The 18,704-nt window shown below is 39.2% G+C and overlaps 1 protein-coding gene across 1 annotated transcript in view; it reads left to right on the top strand.

The window, feature by feature from the left end:
- The window catches only part of MEP1A (meprin A subunit alpha), a 33,896-nt gene that overhangs the window by 13,391 nt on the left and 1,801 nt on the right, over window positions 1-18,704 (top strand). Inside the window, exons 7-13 of the mRNA XM_037844530.1 lie at window positions 2,624-2,799; window positions 6,479-6,700; window positions 7,508-7,657; window positions 10,393-10,608; window positions 14,089-14,562; window positions 15,955-16,128; window positions 16,649-16,949. Coding sequence (XP_037700458.1) covers window positions 2,624-2,799; window positions 6,479-6,700; window positions 7,508-7,657; window positions 10,393-10,608; window positions 14,089-14,562; window positions 15,955-16,128; window positions 16,649-16,949 — 1,713 coding nt within the window. The remainder of the gene's footprint in view (window positions 1-2,623; window positions 2,800-6,478; window positions 6,701-7,507; window positions 7,658-10,392; window positions 10,609-14,088; window positions 14,563-15,954; window positions 16,129-16,648; window positions 16,950-18,704) is intronic.

Genomic DNA, 18,704 nt, shown 5'->3' with positions numbered 1-18,704 from the left:
GAGAACTAGTTTGCAGATAGTATAGTGAGTTCATTTTTGGGCATGTGATACATTGTTTGAGGTTCCCGTAGGTCATATAAATTCAGATAACTGATAGTATTTGGACAGTCTCTTTTTACACAAAGGGAAAGCATTTAAAGCCCAGGCCTTGTCAAGACTACAGATTTTAGAGATTCTCTGCTGTTGACTACCTCATCTTGTCCCTTGGCAACCTCTGGGCTTCTAGAAAGTGCCAAAACCTTTAATTATTCATTTAAAATTTCAGGGAAAAAATCCATGTTCTTAACATGTTCATTTCCATTCTTTAACTATCACTTTTGCAGCATTTTTTTCCCACAAAGAGAAACCTCTTTTTCTTAAAAACAAAACAAAGTCCTTGTAAAGTTCTCTTGCCCTCTTTTCAGTTTATAACTCACTCTTCAGGTACCTGAAGTTGGCCAGCTTTGAAGGGTATTCTCTGTGAAAGATCAATTTCGGGGGCTCTTACCTGTTTTCAGGATGCTCCTCTGTAACATTTAAGTTAAGGGAGTGGAGCAGGGAGGAGAAGGGCTGGGGAAGGGATGGGCCCAAAGTGCCCCAAAGCCTGTGACGAGGAGCCCTGGTCCCCTGGGTTCCTTGGCCTGGAGGCCAGCTGGGCTCTTTCAGAAAGGCTCACAAATTAGCAGACTTTATGGTATTTTTGCAATGTAAACCTTTTTATTAGGGGAGGGATATAAAATAAAAGACAAAGAATAAATGCTCCCTCTGGGTTGTGGATATTCTGCAGCATAAACTCTGGTTTGGCAATGAAATGCTACTGTCAAGGCAAGTTGATCATGGTGATGTTGCACAAGTCAGTAAATTTACTAAAAATCATTGAATTAATTGTGCACTTAAAATGGGTGAATTTTATAGAATGTAAATTATATCTTAATAAAGTTTTAAGAATAAATTAAGCTTCACCACTAAGTATAGTCAACTCCATTAGCATTTGAGGGTATATTATGTTAGTCATCTGGGGGAAAACAATGACAGGTGAGACAATGTGCTGTTACCAAGGAGCTTGCAATCCCTCTAGTAGCATTTACAACCATGGACAAATCTCTTATTCTGCTCAGTACTTGTTAGAGTATAAAACTTCATTCTACAACTTAAACCTGATAAGGAGACAATTTGTGGAAAGCTCTGGGTTTACTAATAGAGTTGGAAAATAGGATTTATGAGAGAAGACAAAAATAATTGGAAAAAAAGAGGGAAAAGGCTGTACCATGAGAAATTTAGGATGTCTGCCAGAAGTTCCTGAGTCCACTGGTTTCTGACAGAAATTATTGGTCTTTCTTGCCTGGAACCTGTGAGAATAAGTTAGACAGCCTACCCTGGGCTATCATTTTGTGACAGATCTGCTTCCATCCAAGGAGATGGACTTGATCATCCTTGATTTTAAAAAATGTCTTTTATTTTCACGATCATAAAATTTATAACTGCTCGTATTAGAAAATTTGTAAATTACATTAACATATAACAAAGAAAATTTAAATCTCCCAGAAAACCACCTTCTAGAGGCAACTTAGTATTTTGGCATTAAGGCAACACTGTTAACTTTTGGAGTGCCCTGTGGGCTTGTGGATGTGAGAAAGAATGACAATTTTTATTTCTGTCTATGTTTATGCACTATTTGAATTTATTGTCTTCTAAGTTTGTGCTACTTTTATAATGAATCATCACTTTTAAAGTCTGCATAATATTCTCTCTAGGGAATGTTCCTTATTTAACTATTCCCCTACTGTTGAACCATCAGCATAAGAGGATGCTGTTCCGATTTACTAATGCTACCTTTACGCAAAATACCAGAAATGGATTGGCCTTTATAAAGGGAATTTATTAGGTTACAAAGTTATGGTTCTAAGGCCATAGAAGCATCCAGACTAAGGCACCAACAAGAGGATGCCTTCACTGAAGAATGGCCAACGGCCTCCGGAACACTTCTGTCAGCTGGGAAGGCACATGGCTGGCGTCTGCTGGTCTTTTGCTCTTGGGTTGTTTCAGAATGGCTTTCTCCAAAATGTCTCTGGGCTTCTGTATTTGCTCCTCTCTCTCAGCTACTGTGCATCCTTGCTTCTTTCTCCCAGGGCATTTCTCTCCAAGCATCTGGGTGTCCTCTCTCAGCTTCTCTGGGGCAAACTCTGGGCTTCTTCTCTTAGCTTAACATCTCCAAACATCCTTCTGTCTGCATCTCCAAGCATCTCCAAGTGTCAGTAAGCGTCTGAGTTGGCTCTTGAGTTCTCTTAAGTAATCAGTGGACCAATCAAGACCTACCCTGAATGGGCAGGGTCCACACCTCCATGGAAATAATTTAATCAAAGGTATCACCCACAGTTGGGTGAGTCTCATCTCCATGGAAACACTCAACCAAAAGGTTCCACCCTAATCAAAAGACTAATAAATCTGCCCCCACAAGATTGCATTAAAGATCATGGCTTTTGGGGACATAAAATATCCAAACTGGCACAGAAGCTATTGATAATTTCTTTTATAATCAAACCTAACTTTCTTCTAACTTATGTTCTGGGAACCTATGGATTATAGCCACCTTTGGACTTAAGAGTTCTTGGGGAGAAATCTTCCTCTCTTCTTCTCTTTAAAGGTGCTGGTCTGAGGTTGGCGACCAACACGTGGGACAGAACATTTCCATTGGCTTTGGGTGTGACTATAAGGCCATCATTGAACATGAGATCCTGCATGCTTTGGGATTTTACCATGAGCAGTCAAGGACTGACCGGGATGATTATGTGAACATCTGGTGGGAAGAAATTCTTCCAGGTGTGTATGAACCCTACATAGTTGGCATGAATTTTGCTATTATCTCTATCACTCACTAATATCAACCCTGAGATGTCCCAGCCAAATCTATATGCAGATTAGAGTTTCACCTTCTCCAGTGAGAACACAGAATATGCAGATGTTAGGATTTGTTAGCTGCTTCCATGGATCCCAGATAAGGATCTTCACAACTGATTGCAAACAAGGGTCTCAGGGAATGGCGTATGTCTGTTAACTAAATGTGAAGGGCTAACTGAAAGTTAATCAGAAGATTTTGCTTTGTTTCAGTGTTTGTATTGAAAATCTATCTAAAATGCTGTCTACTTTCCTGTTTTACTGAGCAAAATCAGTTAGGTTTCTTTGAGGATGTGAGGGTAATTTTTCTGGATATGAAATCTCATGTAGCTGGGTAAATCCATAGAACTCTAGGCGGCTATCTGAAATTTAGTTGACCATAGGATGACTGTAGAACATACTCCAGATTTTTTTTTTTTTTTTTTTTGGTGTTTTACCAGATCAATGATAGGTGTTTAAAAACAAAGCAAAACAACAACAAAAAAATGAATACTTTCTTCTGAAATTGTACCTCCAACCCTGTTAATTCTGGCTAATTATTTGAGTTCTGGTTAATCATAATTTAATGGTCCCTTCTTCCTTTCTAAGTACTGCCCCTTTTCTACTACCCATACTATGCAAAAGATAACACAGTTATATATTAAATATTATTCTGCAGTTTATGTTATTCTACAGTTTCAATGTCCTTTAGTTTTCTTAGACTTCCTTTAATGCTACTTTAATTGTTGGGGACAACTAAGTAGGATACTTTTGAGTACACGGAAACATTTATTGAATAGTTTCCTAGTGTGCTGAAAAAAATAACCAATACTGTTTCTGAACACACTGAATTTTTAATTAGGAATTTGTTCAAGCAGTGGAAAAACATTTATTTTTGTTAGTAAAACTCTCATGAAACTTTACTAGATTGAAAGTGCCTCACTATTACCACACATGGCTTTTGGGACCAAATTATTGTCTTGTATATATCTATTTTATTTATGTCTGAATTTCAAAAATGGATTCATCTATAAAATGCGTGCATCTATAAAATTTTTTCTTGTGTCATAACTTGAAAGAACTGGCCATACTTTAAAATTAAAAATGAATCCCAAAAATTCTTCTGCCCAAACTAGTTCATTTTGGAGCAAGGTGAAACAATGGCTCTCTCTTGAGGTAAATATAGGGATGGCTAATTACCTGAGGGGTTTTCTCAACCTGCAATCCTCCCAGCCCCTCACATTCTGGTAATTCTGAGAATGTGGAATGATAAAGTAGGGAAATTGTGTGATTTGTAAAATCCTGACAGGTTTCCAGGATTGGCTTCCCCCATCACACCAACGCACCACCCAACCACTGAGCCAAGCAATATGCTATTTTTTTGCCTCCCAATTCAATCTAGAGAAGTGCTGGAGAGTATTCACCAAGAGGTGACATAAGAGATCAGACTTAATGTATTGTTTCCCAGGAATAATTACATTATAACTGGATATGTGTAGAGGGAGAAGGGGAGGGATGACATAGGTCAAAGAATTGAACCTCTGATTGTGAGACTTTGTTCATATTTGCCTTCAGGATATGAGAAAGCAGAAAACATTCCTATTTCTCAGTCTTGAAGAGCACTATGCTCAGAGGAAGCCAACAAATTTGCTGAGGTCATTTGCAGACTTGCTAAGCCCATGTTTATTCATTGCATTTGTATTTTCATCAGGTGTAATTCCATTTATCTAAATGGCCTGCAATAACTGGAGAAGTGCTCTCAAATAGGTCTTCAAATCTGATAAGATTATAGGCAGGGGGAAGATGAACTCTTGGAGTAATTTATGGGTTTTATTGCATCTCATTTTCCATGGATGACAATCTTACTGTTTGACCTAAGAATATAGTCTACTGGCAATGCAGCTCTTTCCTTAAGTCCCTCTCCATCTCCTGGGTGGGAATTCTGTTTCCAAGTTCCGATCTCTTCCATTGATGAAAAAAGTCAACCTCTGAGATTTAGCAGGTGTTGGCAAACTATAGCCCCTGGGCCAAATCCACTTGTTTTTGTAAATAAAGTTTTATTGAAACACAGCCATGCCCATTTATTTACATATTGTCTATGGCTACCTTTTTACTACACTAGCAGAGTTGTGCAGGTGTGACAGAAACCCTATGGCTTACAAAGCCAAAAGCATTTTCTATCTGACATTTTACAGAAAAAGTTCTCTGACCTGCCCTGGTTTAAAGGGTCACTACCTCTGCAAGCCATGAGGTCTCTGAAGGCAGGACTTCACCTGTATCATTTACTGCCAGGGCCCAGCACTTACCTAGCACAGTTCCCAGTAGGTAGTAGTCACAAGAAAAATGTGTTGAAAAATTGAAATAAAAAAACCAAACATTTATTTTTTAAAACACTTTAATAAGAATCCTTGAAAAATCAGGGATCAAATAATGTATCCTGATCTGAAAAGTTTACTGAAAGTTAAAGAAAACACGTCCAGTGAGTTGAAAGTGCCTGGCTTTCAGTGCCACCAAGAGTCACCAGGAGATCGCAGTCTCCAGCCCCGGTCTCCTCACCCCCACCTTAAGGCGCTTTACAAGTCTATCTCTTTAAACGGCACCTGAGGACAGACTTTTCCCTTCCCTGCCTGGGAATTTATTTCTTCTGGTCCTGTCCCACCTCTGAAAATGTTTTAATCCCTGCCAAATAATTCCTCATAAAATCGCTGTGAATTAGGGGGTGGAATCATCAGTATTCTCATTTTATAATTAAAACAAATTTTGGCTCAAGGGTGTTCATTGGCTTTTCCAAAAGCATTTGAAAACTCTCCCCAGCATCTGCCAGAACACCTTCTGGGATGCACCATGCTTCTTCAGTCCTAAATGCACATGTGATGCCTTTGAAATGTTAAAACATCTGGAATCTAACTGCTAAAACAACCAGAAGGGGAGCTACAGAAGAAGACAGAACCGGGAGAGTTATGAACATTCTCATTTGGTTTTCCTTGCACCTCACAAGAGGGAAATTAAAAATCTTTGAACCCTTCCCATTACTGCAGCTGAAACAGTAAAGTCATGATGATTAATCAATCAAAACATATCTTATTGGTTTCTCATTTCAGTTTTTCACATTGCAATATTCATTGCAATAATCTCCTCATAATATATTTTTTTCTTCCTTATTTTGAGAGGAAGATAAATCTCCTCCCCATTTTATCTTTCTCTCCATAAGGAGGGTGTGAATTTTGCTTTATAGGGAGCTCCTTTCCTGCCAGCTGCTAACCTTTATTTGCCCCTCAGATTTCCTTTTCCTAATCTGTGGAGGAGCTGGCCAGGTACAGCTCTGCTCAGACTCAGGTGGTTGAGGTACTTGACTTTTTGGAAGATGTCCTTTGAAGATAAATAATCCTTAACTTTTTCTGAATTCAAAAATTCCTGCCCTAGCTTTGATATTTTACCTTCTCTCTCTGAAAGCCTTAAATATATATACATAATATAAATTTATTGAATATATATATATATATATATATATAAATAAATATACACACACACACATACACATACTTGGTTTCTGTTTGACTAGTCAATGAGGGAAGGTTGGGAGAAATAATAAGACTAAGCAGGCTCTTTATTCTCTTCCTGCCAGGTTTCCAGCACAACTTTAACACTTACGATGACAGCTTCATCACAGACCTCAACACGCCCTATGATTATGAGTCCTTGATGCATTACGCGCCTTTCTCATTTAACAAGAATGACAGCATCCCTACCATCACAGCCAAGATCCCTGAGTTTAACCCCATCATTGGGCAGCGTCTGGATTTCAGTGCCATCGATTTAGAGAGGCTGAACCGAATGTACAACTGCAGTGAGTACTTCTGGGTCTGAAGACAGGACAGACTGGCCTTGACAGATTCCCTTGGCCCTAGAAGTTTTCTTTACATTTTCCTTCACTCTTCTATCATGTCCTAGTTAAGGGAACATGGACAAACTACATCACCTTAGGTGTTCTATCCCTAGAGTAGAAAAATTATAGTGCCTACCTCACCAGATAGTTGTGAAAATCTATTTCATTACAAATGCAAAGAGCTGTTAACATCTAATTTCTCTAGCTTTGTTTTGAAGGATGCATCATATGTAAAGGTCAAGATGCTCAGATTAAATGGTGACAGGTTTGAAAGTATTTTGTATCCTGCAAAATGTTTTGCCCAAGTAAAGTTATTCCTGGAGTTGTGTAGTCTATTCCTCTGTGATGAAGTGTTTGCTAAGATGCTACCACCAGTTTTCAGAAACACAGTCGTTAGTTCTGTTCAGTAAATATGTACAGAAGACCTACTAAGTGCAAAGGCCAGAGCTATATGCACTTTGTTTTTACCTAGAGGAGTCTGTGGTTTGCATTTATATAGCAAAGCACAATTAAATACCTTTTTATGGTATAAAGATAACTCTTTATCATATAAAGACATGACTCTGTGAGGTGGGTAAGGCTGTGTCTTTGTTGGTAAGTTCTAAGATCTAAGTGATGACTGCAGAATTTGCATTTGAGAAGTTAATGAAATGAAAGTCTCATGATCCTGTTGTGTCTGGGCAATGAGGTCTTAGTGGCCTAGACATTAACTACTTGCAACGAGACACGTTGAATTTTTTAATGAAGGGACAAAAATGTCATTTGCAGCCACAACTCACACCCTTTTGGACCACTGTGCTTTTGAGAAGGCGAACATCTGTGGGATGATTCAGGGCACCCGCAATGATGCTGACTGGGTTCATGAGGACAGTGCACGGCCTGGACAGCTGGACCACACGTTGGTGGGAAGCTGCACAGGTCAGTGAAGTGGGAAAATCATTAAGCTGAGGTGGTTCACCAGGTTGAATTAGGTAATAGCTGTTAGCATGGTCAGCATCAATATGAATGCTACCTATCAAATCTGGAAATCTGAATAAAAACAAAGAACATCTCCTATTTTTTAATTATTAACTCAATGAAAAGCATCCAGGCTCTGGACATGCAAAAGAGCGATACAGTTAAACAATGACAAAACTGATGTTTTGAAGCCATCAACATATGCTTGATAAGATATGACTTTGTAAATAAGGGTAATGTCTCTAGAGCAGTACCCTCCAGTAGAACCATAATGCAAGCCACGTATGTGTAATTTAAAATTTTCTAATAGCCACATAAAAATGTACAAAGAAATAGGTGGAATTACTTTTAATAATATATTTTATTTAATGTAATATATCCAAAATATTAGCATTTCAACATATAATCAACATAAAAATTAATGATATTTTATATTTTTTCATATAAGTACTTAAAATCTGGTGTGTATTTTACCTTACAACATATCTCAGTTTGAAATTGCCACAAAGCAAATGCTGGTGGCCACCATATTGTAGGGCACAGTTTTAGGTAGTTCTTATACATGTTTTGTGTAGAGAAGGAGCCAGAGAAAGACACAGAAACATTTCAATGTTTTGAAATTTGGCTCCACCACTCACTAATTGAAACTGAGGGGAAGTTTTGTTTGTTTGTTTGTTTTTTAAAGTCTTTGCTTTTGTAAGCCTCTCTGAACATCAAGGTCTTGTTCTTACTTCATAATAAGGATGGAAAGAGATAACGCACACAGAACCCCAGCTACGGACCAGCAGTTTCAGTCCCGATGTGTTTTTCCAACTTCCCTTTCCCTCTAGGGGTTCCCATTATTTTCTGTACCTATTTCAGCATTCTTACATTATGTGCCTTTTATTGAAATCATCTCAGCCCCTATTTGGAAGTAGGTAGGATCACAAATTATATGAGCTTTTCAAAACTGGAGTATTATGAAGTCTCTTAGTCCATATCTGAGAGTTGGGTAGATTTTCTTTGAATGTCAAAGGTCATAAACCAGTGCCACTTTTTGTCTGGCCTTGGCAAAGGGAGAGAATTTTTATCACACTTGAGATAACATATAACTTCAAATGTCCAAAGTATAATCCAAGCCTGAAATTATCTCTGAATTTCCACTGTACCCTCTAATCCAGTCTCTCTAGTTGGCTTGCTGCTTGGTTAATTTCCAGCTATGCAGAAAGGTGATATTTCTGTGAGAGAAACCTAAGAGAAACCTGCTGGAGGAATGTTCTAGCAGCCTAGTGGGAAGGGAAAGCACCACACACCAGAAGTAATATCTAGAAAGCCTTGAGCAGGTCAATTTGACCAGCCATTACACCTCTTCCACAGGAGGGCTTTTAATGGGCAGTGTTCCCCATTTTGGAGGACGTTGACATTGTTCAGGTAAGATGTGTAGACCGAAAGAGCTCCAAGGAGCCCATGGGATGGAACTTACCTCCCACTTGAAATCCAGAGAAATGAATCAACACCTGGTTAGTGGCAGGACTGGGACAAGAATTCAGTCCTCCTGACTCCCAGGCCTGAGGTGTTTTACTTCCACTTCACACTTCTGGTGCATCTGGGCTGGTGTCCCTGCTCAAGAACCAGCCTTCTTTCCTCCAACCCAACCCATGCATCTAGCAATGCACAATGCAGAGATTTCGGGTTAGTAATTTTAAGTATTGAGAAGAACACCCAAGAAAATAAAATTTTCCTTGATGTGATATGATATTAAAGTCATTAAGATATTTCAAAGTGTAGTGGAAATGTCATTTGAACCACTGATGCTTGCTACCTATACAGAAGGCCCACTCTCCATGTGTGAGCCCAGAGGAGGCAGGACACCATACTGCTAGAACACTCTACACTGTATTATATACTCACTTTATTTTTATTTTGTGAAATGTTTTGTGCAGAGCATTTGGTAAAGAGTTGAGTACTGGAGTACTGTTTAGAGGGCCTCTTTATATGCATGAATAGTTTATTGCACCTACCTTGAAAAGTCCACTCATTTTCCTAATGACACATTAGTTCAACCACCTATTCGCATTTGGGAACAGAGTTTTGAGATATTTGCCTTTAAAAAAACCCAGCTCTGGCACAAATGGTGTAGACATTGTTTTGCTCTCTAATTCAGTGTTCTTTCAAAGCTTTCTTTTATGTTCAGGAGAAATCTGTAATTAGTTCCTAACATGACTTTAATGCTTCTCCTTACCACCAGATGATTCTTTACCAAGATAACACACCCAGATGTTAGGCTAGAAACAGAGGCAACTGAACCGTTATCATTATAAACATGAATATTTAAAATCCAAATCCTAAGCCTTTAAAACCTGAAGTTTCTTGCTCCCTGGAGACCAACACTTTCCCTTGGAAAGAATCTCATTCAAACAATGAAGTCCATGAGGAAAACAGAATTTATTTCACAGGCATTAAATGCTTGAAACCCATTTGTCCTTAAGTCAGAGGTATACATTTCATCACCTTGTGAACAAAGGCAATCAGAAGAGGCAGTAGAGAGCTGTGACTTTAGCCCGTGCACCCGTTCACTGAGACAAACAGAGTATTTTTATTTTCCCTAGCTTTTGTTGCCAGGATAATGGTAGTGTTCCCTATTTCACTTTGCCTGGGCACATGGCAGCTTGGGATGGGGAAGCCACACATGGGATGTTGGGGTGTTCTCTCTGTAGGTGCCGGCTACTTCATGTACTTCAACACCAGCTCAGGGTCAGCAGAAGAGGCGGCTTTGCTGGAATCTCGGATTCTTTACCCAAAGAGAAAGCAGCAGTGCCTGCAGTTTTTCTATAAAATGACTGGAAGCCCTTCAGATAGGCTCGTCGTCTGGGTCAGGAGGGATGACAGCACTGGCAGTGTCCGCAAGCTGGTCAAGGTGGAGACCTTTCAAGGTACGCAGAGGCAGGCACTCAAGAGCTTGCTTGGTTTAAAATCTGGCGTCGTGCTTCTTCTCTTCCTCTCCTTCCCCTCCGCCTTCACCCCCCTCTTCTCCTCCCCTCCTTTCTCTACTCTCCTCCCTCCTCTTTCTCCTCTTCCTCCACCACTTCTCTGTCTTCTCCTAAGGGCCTAGCATAATGTCTGCCACGTTTAACCCTTCAATGAATGTTTTAACCACTCAATGAGTGTTTTAGTCACTCAGAAATTTGTAGTAGCATTGAGGTTTAGGTGAGGCTGAAATAGACTTTTATATGAGGCCAATCAGCATATATACATCCAATTCCCACTAGCACTTTGGAGAAAGCCAGGGCCCAGGACATAGAAAATAGATGATTCCAGGGTGGGGATTGGAAGGTAAAAGATGGCATATAGTAAAAGACAGTAGTATAATTATAATAATATTGTTTCATCAATTGTAACAGAGGTACCACATTAATGTAAACTGTTAATAATAGGGAAAATTGAGGTGGCAGGGCATGGAGGGGGAAATAGGAACTCTGTATTTTCTGCATGATTTTTCTGTAAACCTACAACTTCTCAAATAATAAGCAAATTTTAAAAAAGAGGAGCAGCAATTTTTACTGTTGAGGAAAGTATAGTTAAAGAGTTGACCATAAGTATTTTTGCTTCTGGTTCAGAAAACAGAATGATGCCCTTATTTAAAAGTAGTTTGAATCCTATTTGTGAACTTGATGGGAATAAACTATATGTAAATATTAAGTTCATTATAATCATTTACATATTCCTAAGTGTCACTTTATGTATTTCTATAAAAAGGTCAGCATAAAAACCTTAAAATGTTCAACTAGGCAGTTGGATGTGAGGGTAATCTGGCTGTAAATCAAGATCCAGGATTATGCAATTAAGGATTGACAGTCTTTTTTGTTGTTGTTTCATTTATTATCAGGAAAAGAGAGACAAGCTTTCCTATTTTTCCATTTAACAATTAATTTCTCAATTAAAATTATTCCAGAGAAAGGAAACATTCTTTGTATGCCTCTAAAAGCAGCTGCTGCTCTTGAGGGCAGAAGCTTTCGTAGAGGTCACTGGTGAGAACAGGTGCCCAAATCACCTCTCTGGGCCCCTCTACAGGTCACCTGGAAACTCAACAAATAACTGTTTGGAGTGGTTCACCTTTCTGGCTGAAATTTATCAGAGCTCCTATAATAGACAGATGACAGCTAGATGCCTTCTAAGAGTTAAGAATTTGCTGTGTTGCCAAGGACTGAATATTTAATGAGAAAATCAGAGTCTGAATAATATCGATAGAATTTATTATCGCTCACTTCCAAATAGAGCAGGAAATGTTATCCTCTTAAGCATAGAATCAACCAAGCAACCTTTGCATGCTTAATTTAGTTCATTATACTGCTTGTGCTTTGGGTTCCACTGAACTCAAAGTGTATCTACGTAAGTTCCCTAGAAGAACCATTTGAAAGGATTTTTAAAGTAGTTCATTCTGATAATGACTTGCCAGTGAAACGTTTCTAAAAAGTTAGTTGACTATCACTTAGCATTTATGTGATTCTGAACTTAATCATTAAAATTATCTTTGAATAGCTATTAACTTTTGTAAAATGTATTTTTAACCAAAATGCTTACATACAAAATATGTGTTTATATATGTATGTATGTGTGTATATGCACATTTTATGTACATACATAATTCTTATGTACAGATTGGTTTCTATATCTGTACATATAATGTTTATACACAGATTCAAAATGCTCACATGCAAATATCAATACGTATACACACACACATATATTTTTTCTGTGGCCAGTGCCACCTTATAGATGAGTTTTTTAAATTCTTAAGTAACAGAGATGACAATCAAACAGGCTGAGCACTGTTTTTTGCCTACCTCCTGCAGGGAAGTGTTGTGAAAGCCTGTGAATGAAAGCTTCTTAAGGTTTTCACAGATGAATAGTAGCCTCTCTGGCCTTCCTTCCAGAACCATGTTCCCTCATTTCAACCTCCTGGGAACAACCCACATTTTTTTAGAAAAACAGTTAGTCATTATCAAGAAAGGTGTCCTCAGAATTCCCACGATCTATAGAACCCTAGAAATAGTGCAAATCTTGTATCTTTGTCCCTGTTTCAGACCTTCTGGCAGCCATGGCATTTCAGCCCCATGTGCCCTCCCCCTGACTCTGGTCCTGTACCTGGGAGGTGGCAGGTCACATTGATTTGTTACTGACGTGACCTGTATGGCTTCTTCACCTTTCTCCTCTGTGCACATGTAACCTCACCACCAAGGCCTCAGCCAGCTCCACCTCAGAAAACCGAACATCTTCTGGCCTCTCTTGAAGTCATCCTTAGAGAGAACAACCTGAGAACAAAGGGAGAGCAAAAAAGCTCTTCAGTTTTGGGAACGTATAGTTCTGCAAATAGATTTCTGGTTAGAATGCACAGAATGAGGAATAAAGGACTTTCAAATGTTCTCTGCCCAATTCTGTTTCAGATGAAACTTCTGTAACATTCATCTGAATGTATCCATTTTAGTCAACGTGATTCCCACTTGTGACATAGCATTTTTCTCCTCTCTAAGTCTAATTCAAGGTTACCCTGGGCAAAATATCAGAGTAGGATGTATCATTGAGAAATTCTGAATTTCTCTGCCTTGGCAGATTCCGCTCCTTGATAACCTCAAGCTCGTTTCTGACTTTGGGCCAACATAACTCCCGGCAAGATTCTGGGTTCTAGAACAGTCTTCTCACCTTCTAACTTCGGCTCTTTATTGAAAATTCCCTCTTTTAGCCTAGTCTCAGGAAAAAGGCAAGCAGATCTGTTCTTCACTGGAGTGTGAATATCATGAAAGGGATAACTCTGGGTTATTCGTATTCTGAAAGAGGATGGATCCCCTTCTTGGTAGAATTTTAGACAATATGAGGAAGAAAAAAAATTGGATGTTAGGGAGGAAGACAATTTTGGGTAGGAGAGATCCCATCTGCCCTGTAAGTCATCATCTATTCTGGAACCTTCCATATATCTCTCTGGCATCAAGTTATAGTGTAGACCATATGAAATTTTCATTATTTGACTTTTGGCTTACAAAAATGGCTGTTTCATTTGCTTCACTTTTATGGTTTGGGAATCTGTGATAAAATTAGAGAAAGTGGTAAAATAGTACTATCATACCTGGGAGAAACCAAGAACTTGCCGAGTTCAATGACAGCTGAAAAATTCATGACTTAGATTTGAATGTGAATTTTAAAATAAATCATGGTGTATCTATTTTAGCTGTTTCTCCCTTACTAGATATGTGACCTTGTAAAAATTACTTATCCAATTTATAATGGTACCTGCCTCATAGAGCTGTTTTGAGAACAAATGAGATAATGCATGTAAAGCACTTGTACCAGGCTCATAGTAGGTGCCCAATAAATGGTGGCCACAATTATCACCAACCTTATTCTCTGTTTGTCCTCAGGAGATTTTGATCAAAATTGGAAAATTGCCCATGTGACACTCAGAGAAGAAACAAAGTTTCGCTACCTTTTCCAGGGCACTAAAGGTGACCCCCAGAACTCGACTGGGGGAATTTACCTGGATGACATCACTCTGACAGAAACTCCATGCCCCACAGGGGTTTGGACTGTACGGAACTTCTCCCAGGTCCTTCAGAACACAGTAAAAGGGGACAGGCTCCTGAGCCCTCGATTCTACAATGCAGAAGGATATGCTTTTGGGTTGACCTTATACCCTCATGGAAGAATAAGCTCCAGTGTCTCTGGTTATTCAGGACTTGCTTTTCATCTGTGCAGTGGGGAGAACGATGGTATCCTGGAGTGGCCAGTGGTAAACAGACAGGTGATAATGACAATGCTTGACCAAGATCCTGACGTCAGGAATAGGATGTCCTCAAGCATGGTCTTCACTACCTCCACATCCCAAACATCTTCAGGTAGGTGGGTTCACATAAATAAGAACAGCTGCCCAACCTGGAAGGGCCTGCAGATAAAATTCTCATCTGTATAAGAGAAATTAACATTCCTATCATATGTCCTCCTTGGACATTATTGTGTTCCACTATTAAGTTAAAATTGTCAATGCCATCCTATCTTCCTTCTCTTTCTTGAATTCATTCATCAAGCACCTATCTATTGAGAACTTGTGATGTGCCAAACTCTTTGCTAGGCACATAGAATACAGACAAATCAGTCAGTTCCTGATTTAATTTCAGTGTAATTGAGAAGACAGATAGCTGCTAATCATTTATGTTATACTCAGAATTTGTTAGCCTCTTTGCAGAATTAATAACTGACTCCTAAACTATTGCCAAATATCAGTGTGTCCATGAAATAAAGTTATATCAGTAGGAGTTGGAAAACTCCTTTTTATAAGAAAATCTTAAACCTTAGAAGGAAGAAGCTAATAACTGTCCTTCCCTCTTCATTGAGGAAGTCACTCAGCAGTGGACAATTGATCATTCAGAATTTTGGTTCTCTTCCCCTTCCCAGTTCCCAGCTTTAATTCTCCTGGAAGGAGTAAATAGTTGTTTGGGTTTTTTCCCTTGTTCTAGTTTGCTCATGCTGCAGGAATGCAAAACAGCAGAGATGGATTGGCTTCTATAAAAGGGGGTTTATTTGGTTACACAGTTACAGTCTTAAGGCCATAAAGTGTCCAAGGTAACACATCAGCAAACGGGTACCTTCACTGGAGGATGGCCAATGGTGTCCGGAAAACCTGTGTTAGCTGGAAAGGCACGTGGCTGGTGTCTCCTCCAAGTTCTGGTTTCAAAATGGCTTTCTCCCAGGATGTTCCCCTCTCAGCTGCAGATCCTCAAAAATGTCACTCTTACTTGCACTTGGGATATTTGTCCTCTCTCAGCTTCTCCGGAGCAAGAGTCTGCTTTCCACAGCCGTCTTCAAACTGTCTCTCATTTGCAGTTCCTGTGCTTTCTTCAAAGTGTCCCTCTTGGCTGTAGTAAGCTTGTTCCTTCTGTCTGAGCTTATATAGTGCTCCATAAACTAATCAAGGCCCATGCTGAATGGGCAGGGCCACACTTCCATGGAAATTATCCAGTCAGAATTATCACCTACAGTTGGGTGGGGCACATCTCCATGGAAACACTCAAAGAATTACAATCTAATCAGCACTAAAATGTCTGCCCCGCAAGATTGCATCAAAGAATATGGCTTTTTCTGGGGGACATAATACATTCAAACTGGCATATTCCCCAAGTTTTAAAATGCATAGGAAAGCCCTATATACTCATACGAGACAAATGGGAAAGTGAAGAATAAAGAGGTAATGTGATTTTTTAAAGCATTTTCTGTTATCTGTAACTTTGCAGCAATAAATGACTCTGTCATCTGGGACAGGCCATCCACTGTGGGGTTCTATGATGAGGACTGTGATTGTTTTAGAAGCATTGACTGGGGCTGGAGTGGTTTCATCTCCCATGAAATGCTAAGAAGAAGGCGCTTCCTTAAAAATGATGACCTCATCATTTTTGTGGACTTTGAAGGTACTTTTGCTGATCTTCCTAAATAAGTAATCCTGTGCTCTGGGTGTTCAATTGATTTTGTACTGATTTTTGAGCAACTCATGGAAAGTGGGGCTTTCTTTTTGGGAGTAGGTTAAAAATATGCTGCGTTGTAGGACAATCACATTTTATTAAGTTGCTTAAAGACACATCTTTATTTTAAATGTCCTTGGGGGAAAGTAAAATTTTAGGGTCATCTTTTTTGCTAATTTATCAAATATAATAATCCACTGACTTCAATTTAGTTTCACTCAGTCCGTCTATGCTAACTTTATGCTTCTTTTTGCAAGATAGAGAAATAAAAATGTCATTGGACTACTTTAGAAATAGAAATAGCTGGCTTTATGAGAATCAGCTGGATTCAAAGCTGCTTTCCCATGTTACTGAAGGCAGTGTTCATTGGGATAAAGGTTCCCCAAGGAGTTTCTCCAGAAGTGGAAGTTAGTTGTAGTCAGTTACTAATCCCCAATCTTCCTCACGACCCCTTTCCTATTTCTTGAAGATATTACCCACCTTAACCAGACGGAAGTTCCCACTAAAGACAAAAGGGTGATTCCCCAAAGCCTTGTCCTCCAAGACCAGGAGCAGGAGGACTCAAAGGAAGGTTCATGGATGGCCTTGTTCAAGGAAGTCCTCTCTGGCAACCCAGGCGAGGGGCAGCCCAGACGGCAGAAGCGGTCGGTGGAGAGCACAGGCCCCATGGAGGACCACAACTGGCCACAGTACTTGAGAGACCCTTGTGACCCGAACCCTTGCCAGAATGAGGGCATCTGTGTGAACGTGAAGGGGATGGCGAGCTGCAGGTAGGCTCAGAGGCTGGCAGTGACAGGTGGTGGGTGAACAGAGATGAGCCAGGTGTTTGCTTGACCCTGGGCCAGGACGAGGACTAAGTCAGATGGTTAAATGCATGTAGCTGCCAGGGCCTTCTTTGACTCTACAAATGTGTGTCCTGGATCAGTGGCTTAAGCTGCCAGGGCGGAGGAGTCCCAAGTCTCTTCTCTCTTGGTGTTTATCCCTTTCCTGTATCTGGGACATTGTCAACAAAATCTTGATTGCTGTTGGAATTTCTAACACGACCACAATGCTCACAAACAATCTGTGGGGTAGGCCTGCCCACGGCCTGCCAGAAACAGGACTCAAAATCTTCACAAAAAGCAGATGTCATTATTAGTTATTAACTAATACTACCATTATTAGTTTTATTTTCAATTAGTTCTATTGTACTATTAGTAGTTCTATTTTCAATAATATTAATAAGAATATCTAGTATTTTTGATGGCTTGTGATGTGTTACATGCTCTCTGAAGCATTGTACATGCATAAACTAAATTAATCTTCACTGTCATCCTGTGACATAAGAGGTCTCATAGCTCCATGTAAAGCATAAGGAAGTTAAAGGTGAGAACTATTGATTTGTCTAAAATTACCCAGATAAATGCTGGAACTGGGATTTGTACTATATGTCTGTACAGTTTGCTGTATTTAATAATTCTTTTATAATATTTGTTATTTGCATGAAAACCTTTTTAAAAGTTTCATAAAAGGATGTATGTGATGACACAAGTATCAATTGCATTTGACAGAACAGTAGCAGAGGTAGGAACCTCTCTGGCTTAAAATGACTGCTTTTGTTTTGTTTTCAGTCTCTACTTTGTTTGTTCTTTTTAAAAAAATCTTTTATTTTGAAATACTTTTACACTTAAAGATACATTTCAAAAATAGTACAGAGAGTTCCCATATACTCTTCACACAGCTTCCCTTAATTTTAACATCTTATGTAACCTCTGTACTATGATCAAAACTGAGAAATGAACATTGGTACTTAATATTAACTGAACTAGACTTCTTATTCACATTTCCCAATTTTTTCCCACTAATGTCCTTTTTCTCTCCCAAAATCTAATCTAGATCCCATATTGTATTTAGTTGTCATGTCTCCTTAGCCTCCTCCAATCTGTGACAATTCCTCAATCCCTCCTTTTCTTTCATGACCTTGACACTTTAAGAATACTGGGCAGGTATTTTGTAAGTTGTTCCTCAATTTGGGTTTATCTAATGTTTTCTCAGGATTAAATTGAGGTTGTGCATTTTTGTCAAGAATAGCTCAGAAGCTTTATGCCCTTTTCAGTGTTTCATACCAGGGGCACATGATGTCAATATTTCATAACGCTGATGATGTTGACCTTGACCATTTGGCCAAGGTGATGGCCTCTGAGCCTCTCCACTGCAAAATTAACATTTCTCACTCTGTAATTAATAAATACCTTGGGAGAGATACTCCAAGACCATGCAGGCATTCTACTTTTCCTCAAACCCTTGCCGCCCAATGTCAACATCCACTGATGGATCCTACTGACAAGGAGAACCATTATGACCTTCTGATGGTGATTTTCTATTTCCCCCACTCCCTCCTCATTCATGAATTGGAATTCTATACAGAAGAGCTGTCCTCTCTCCTCCATTAGTTTATTCATTCAATTACTTGTTTATATCTCTAAAGACTCCTACATGTTTATTTTATTCTATGGGCTATATTTCAATGCATCATTATTTTTGGC

The sequence above is a fragment of the Choloepus didactylus genome, chromosome 7, assembly GCF_015220235.1.
Source record: "Choloepus didactylus isolate mChoDid1 chromosome 7, mChoDid1.pri, whole genome shotgun sequence".
Classification (NCBI taxonomy): domain Eukaryota; kingdom Metazoa; phylum Chordata; class Mammalia; order Pilosa; family Megalonychidae; genus Choloepus; species Choloepus didactylus.
The sequence above is the reverse complement of the archived record's forward strand: the minus strand, read 5'-3'. Positions and strand labels throughout refer to the sequence as shown.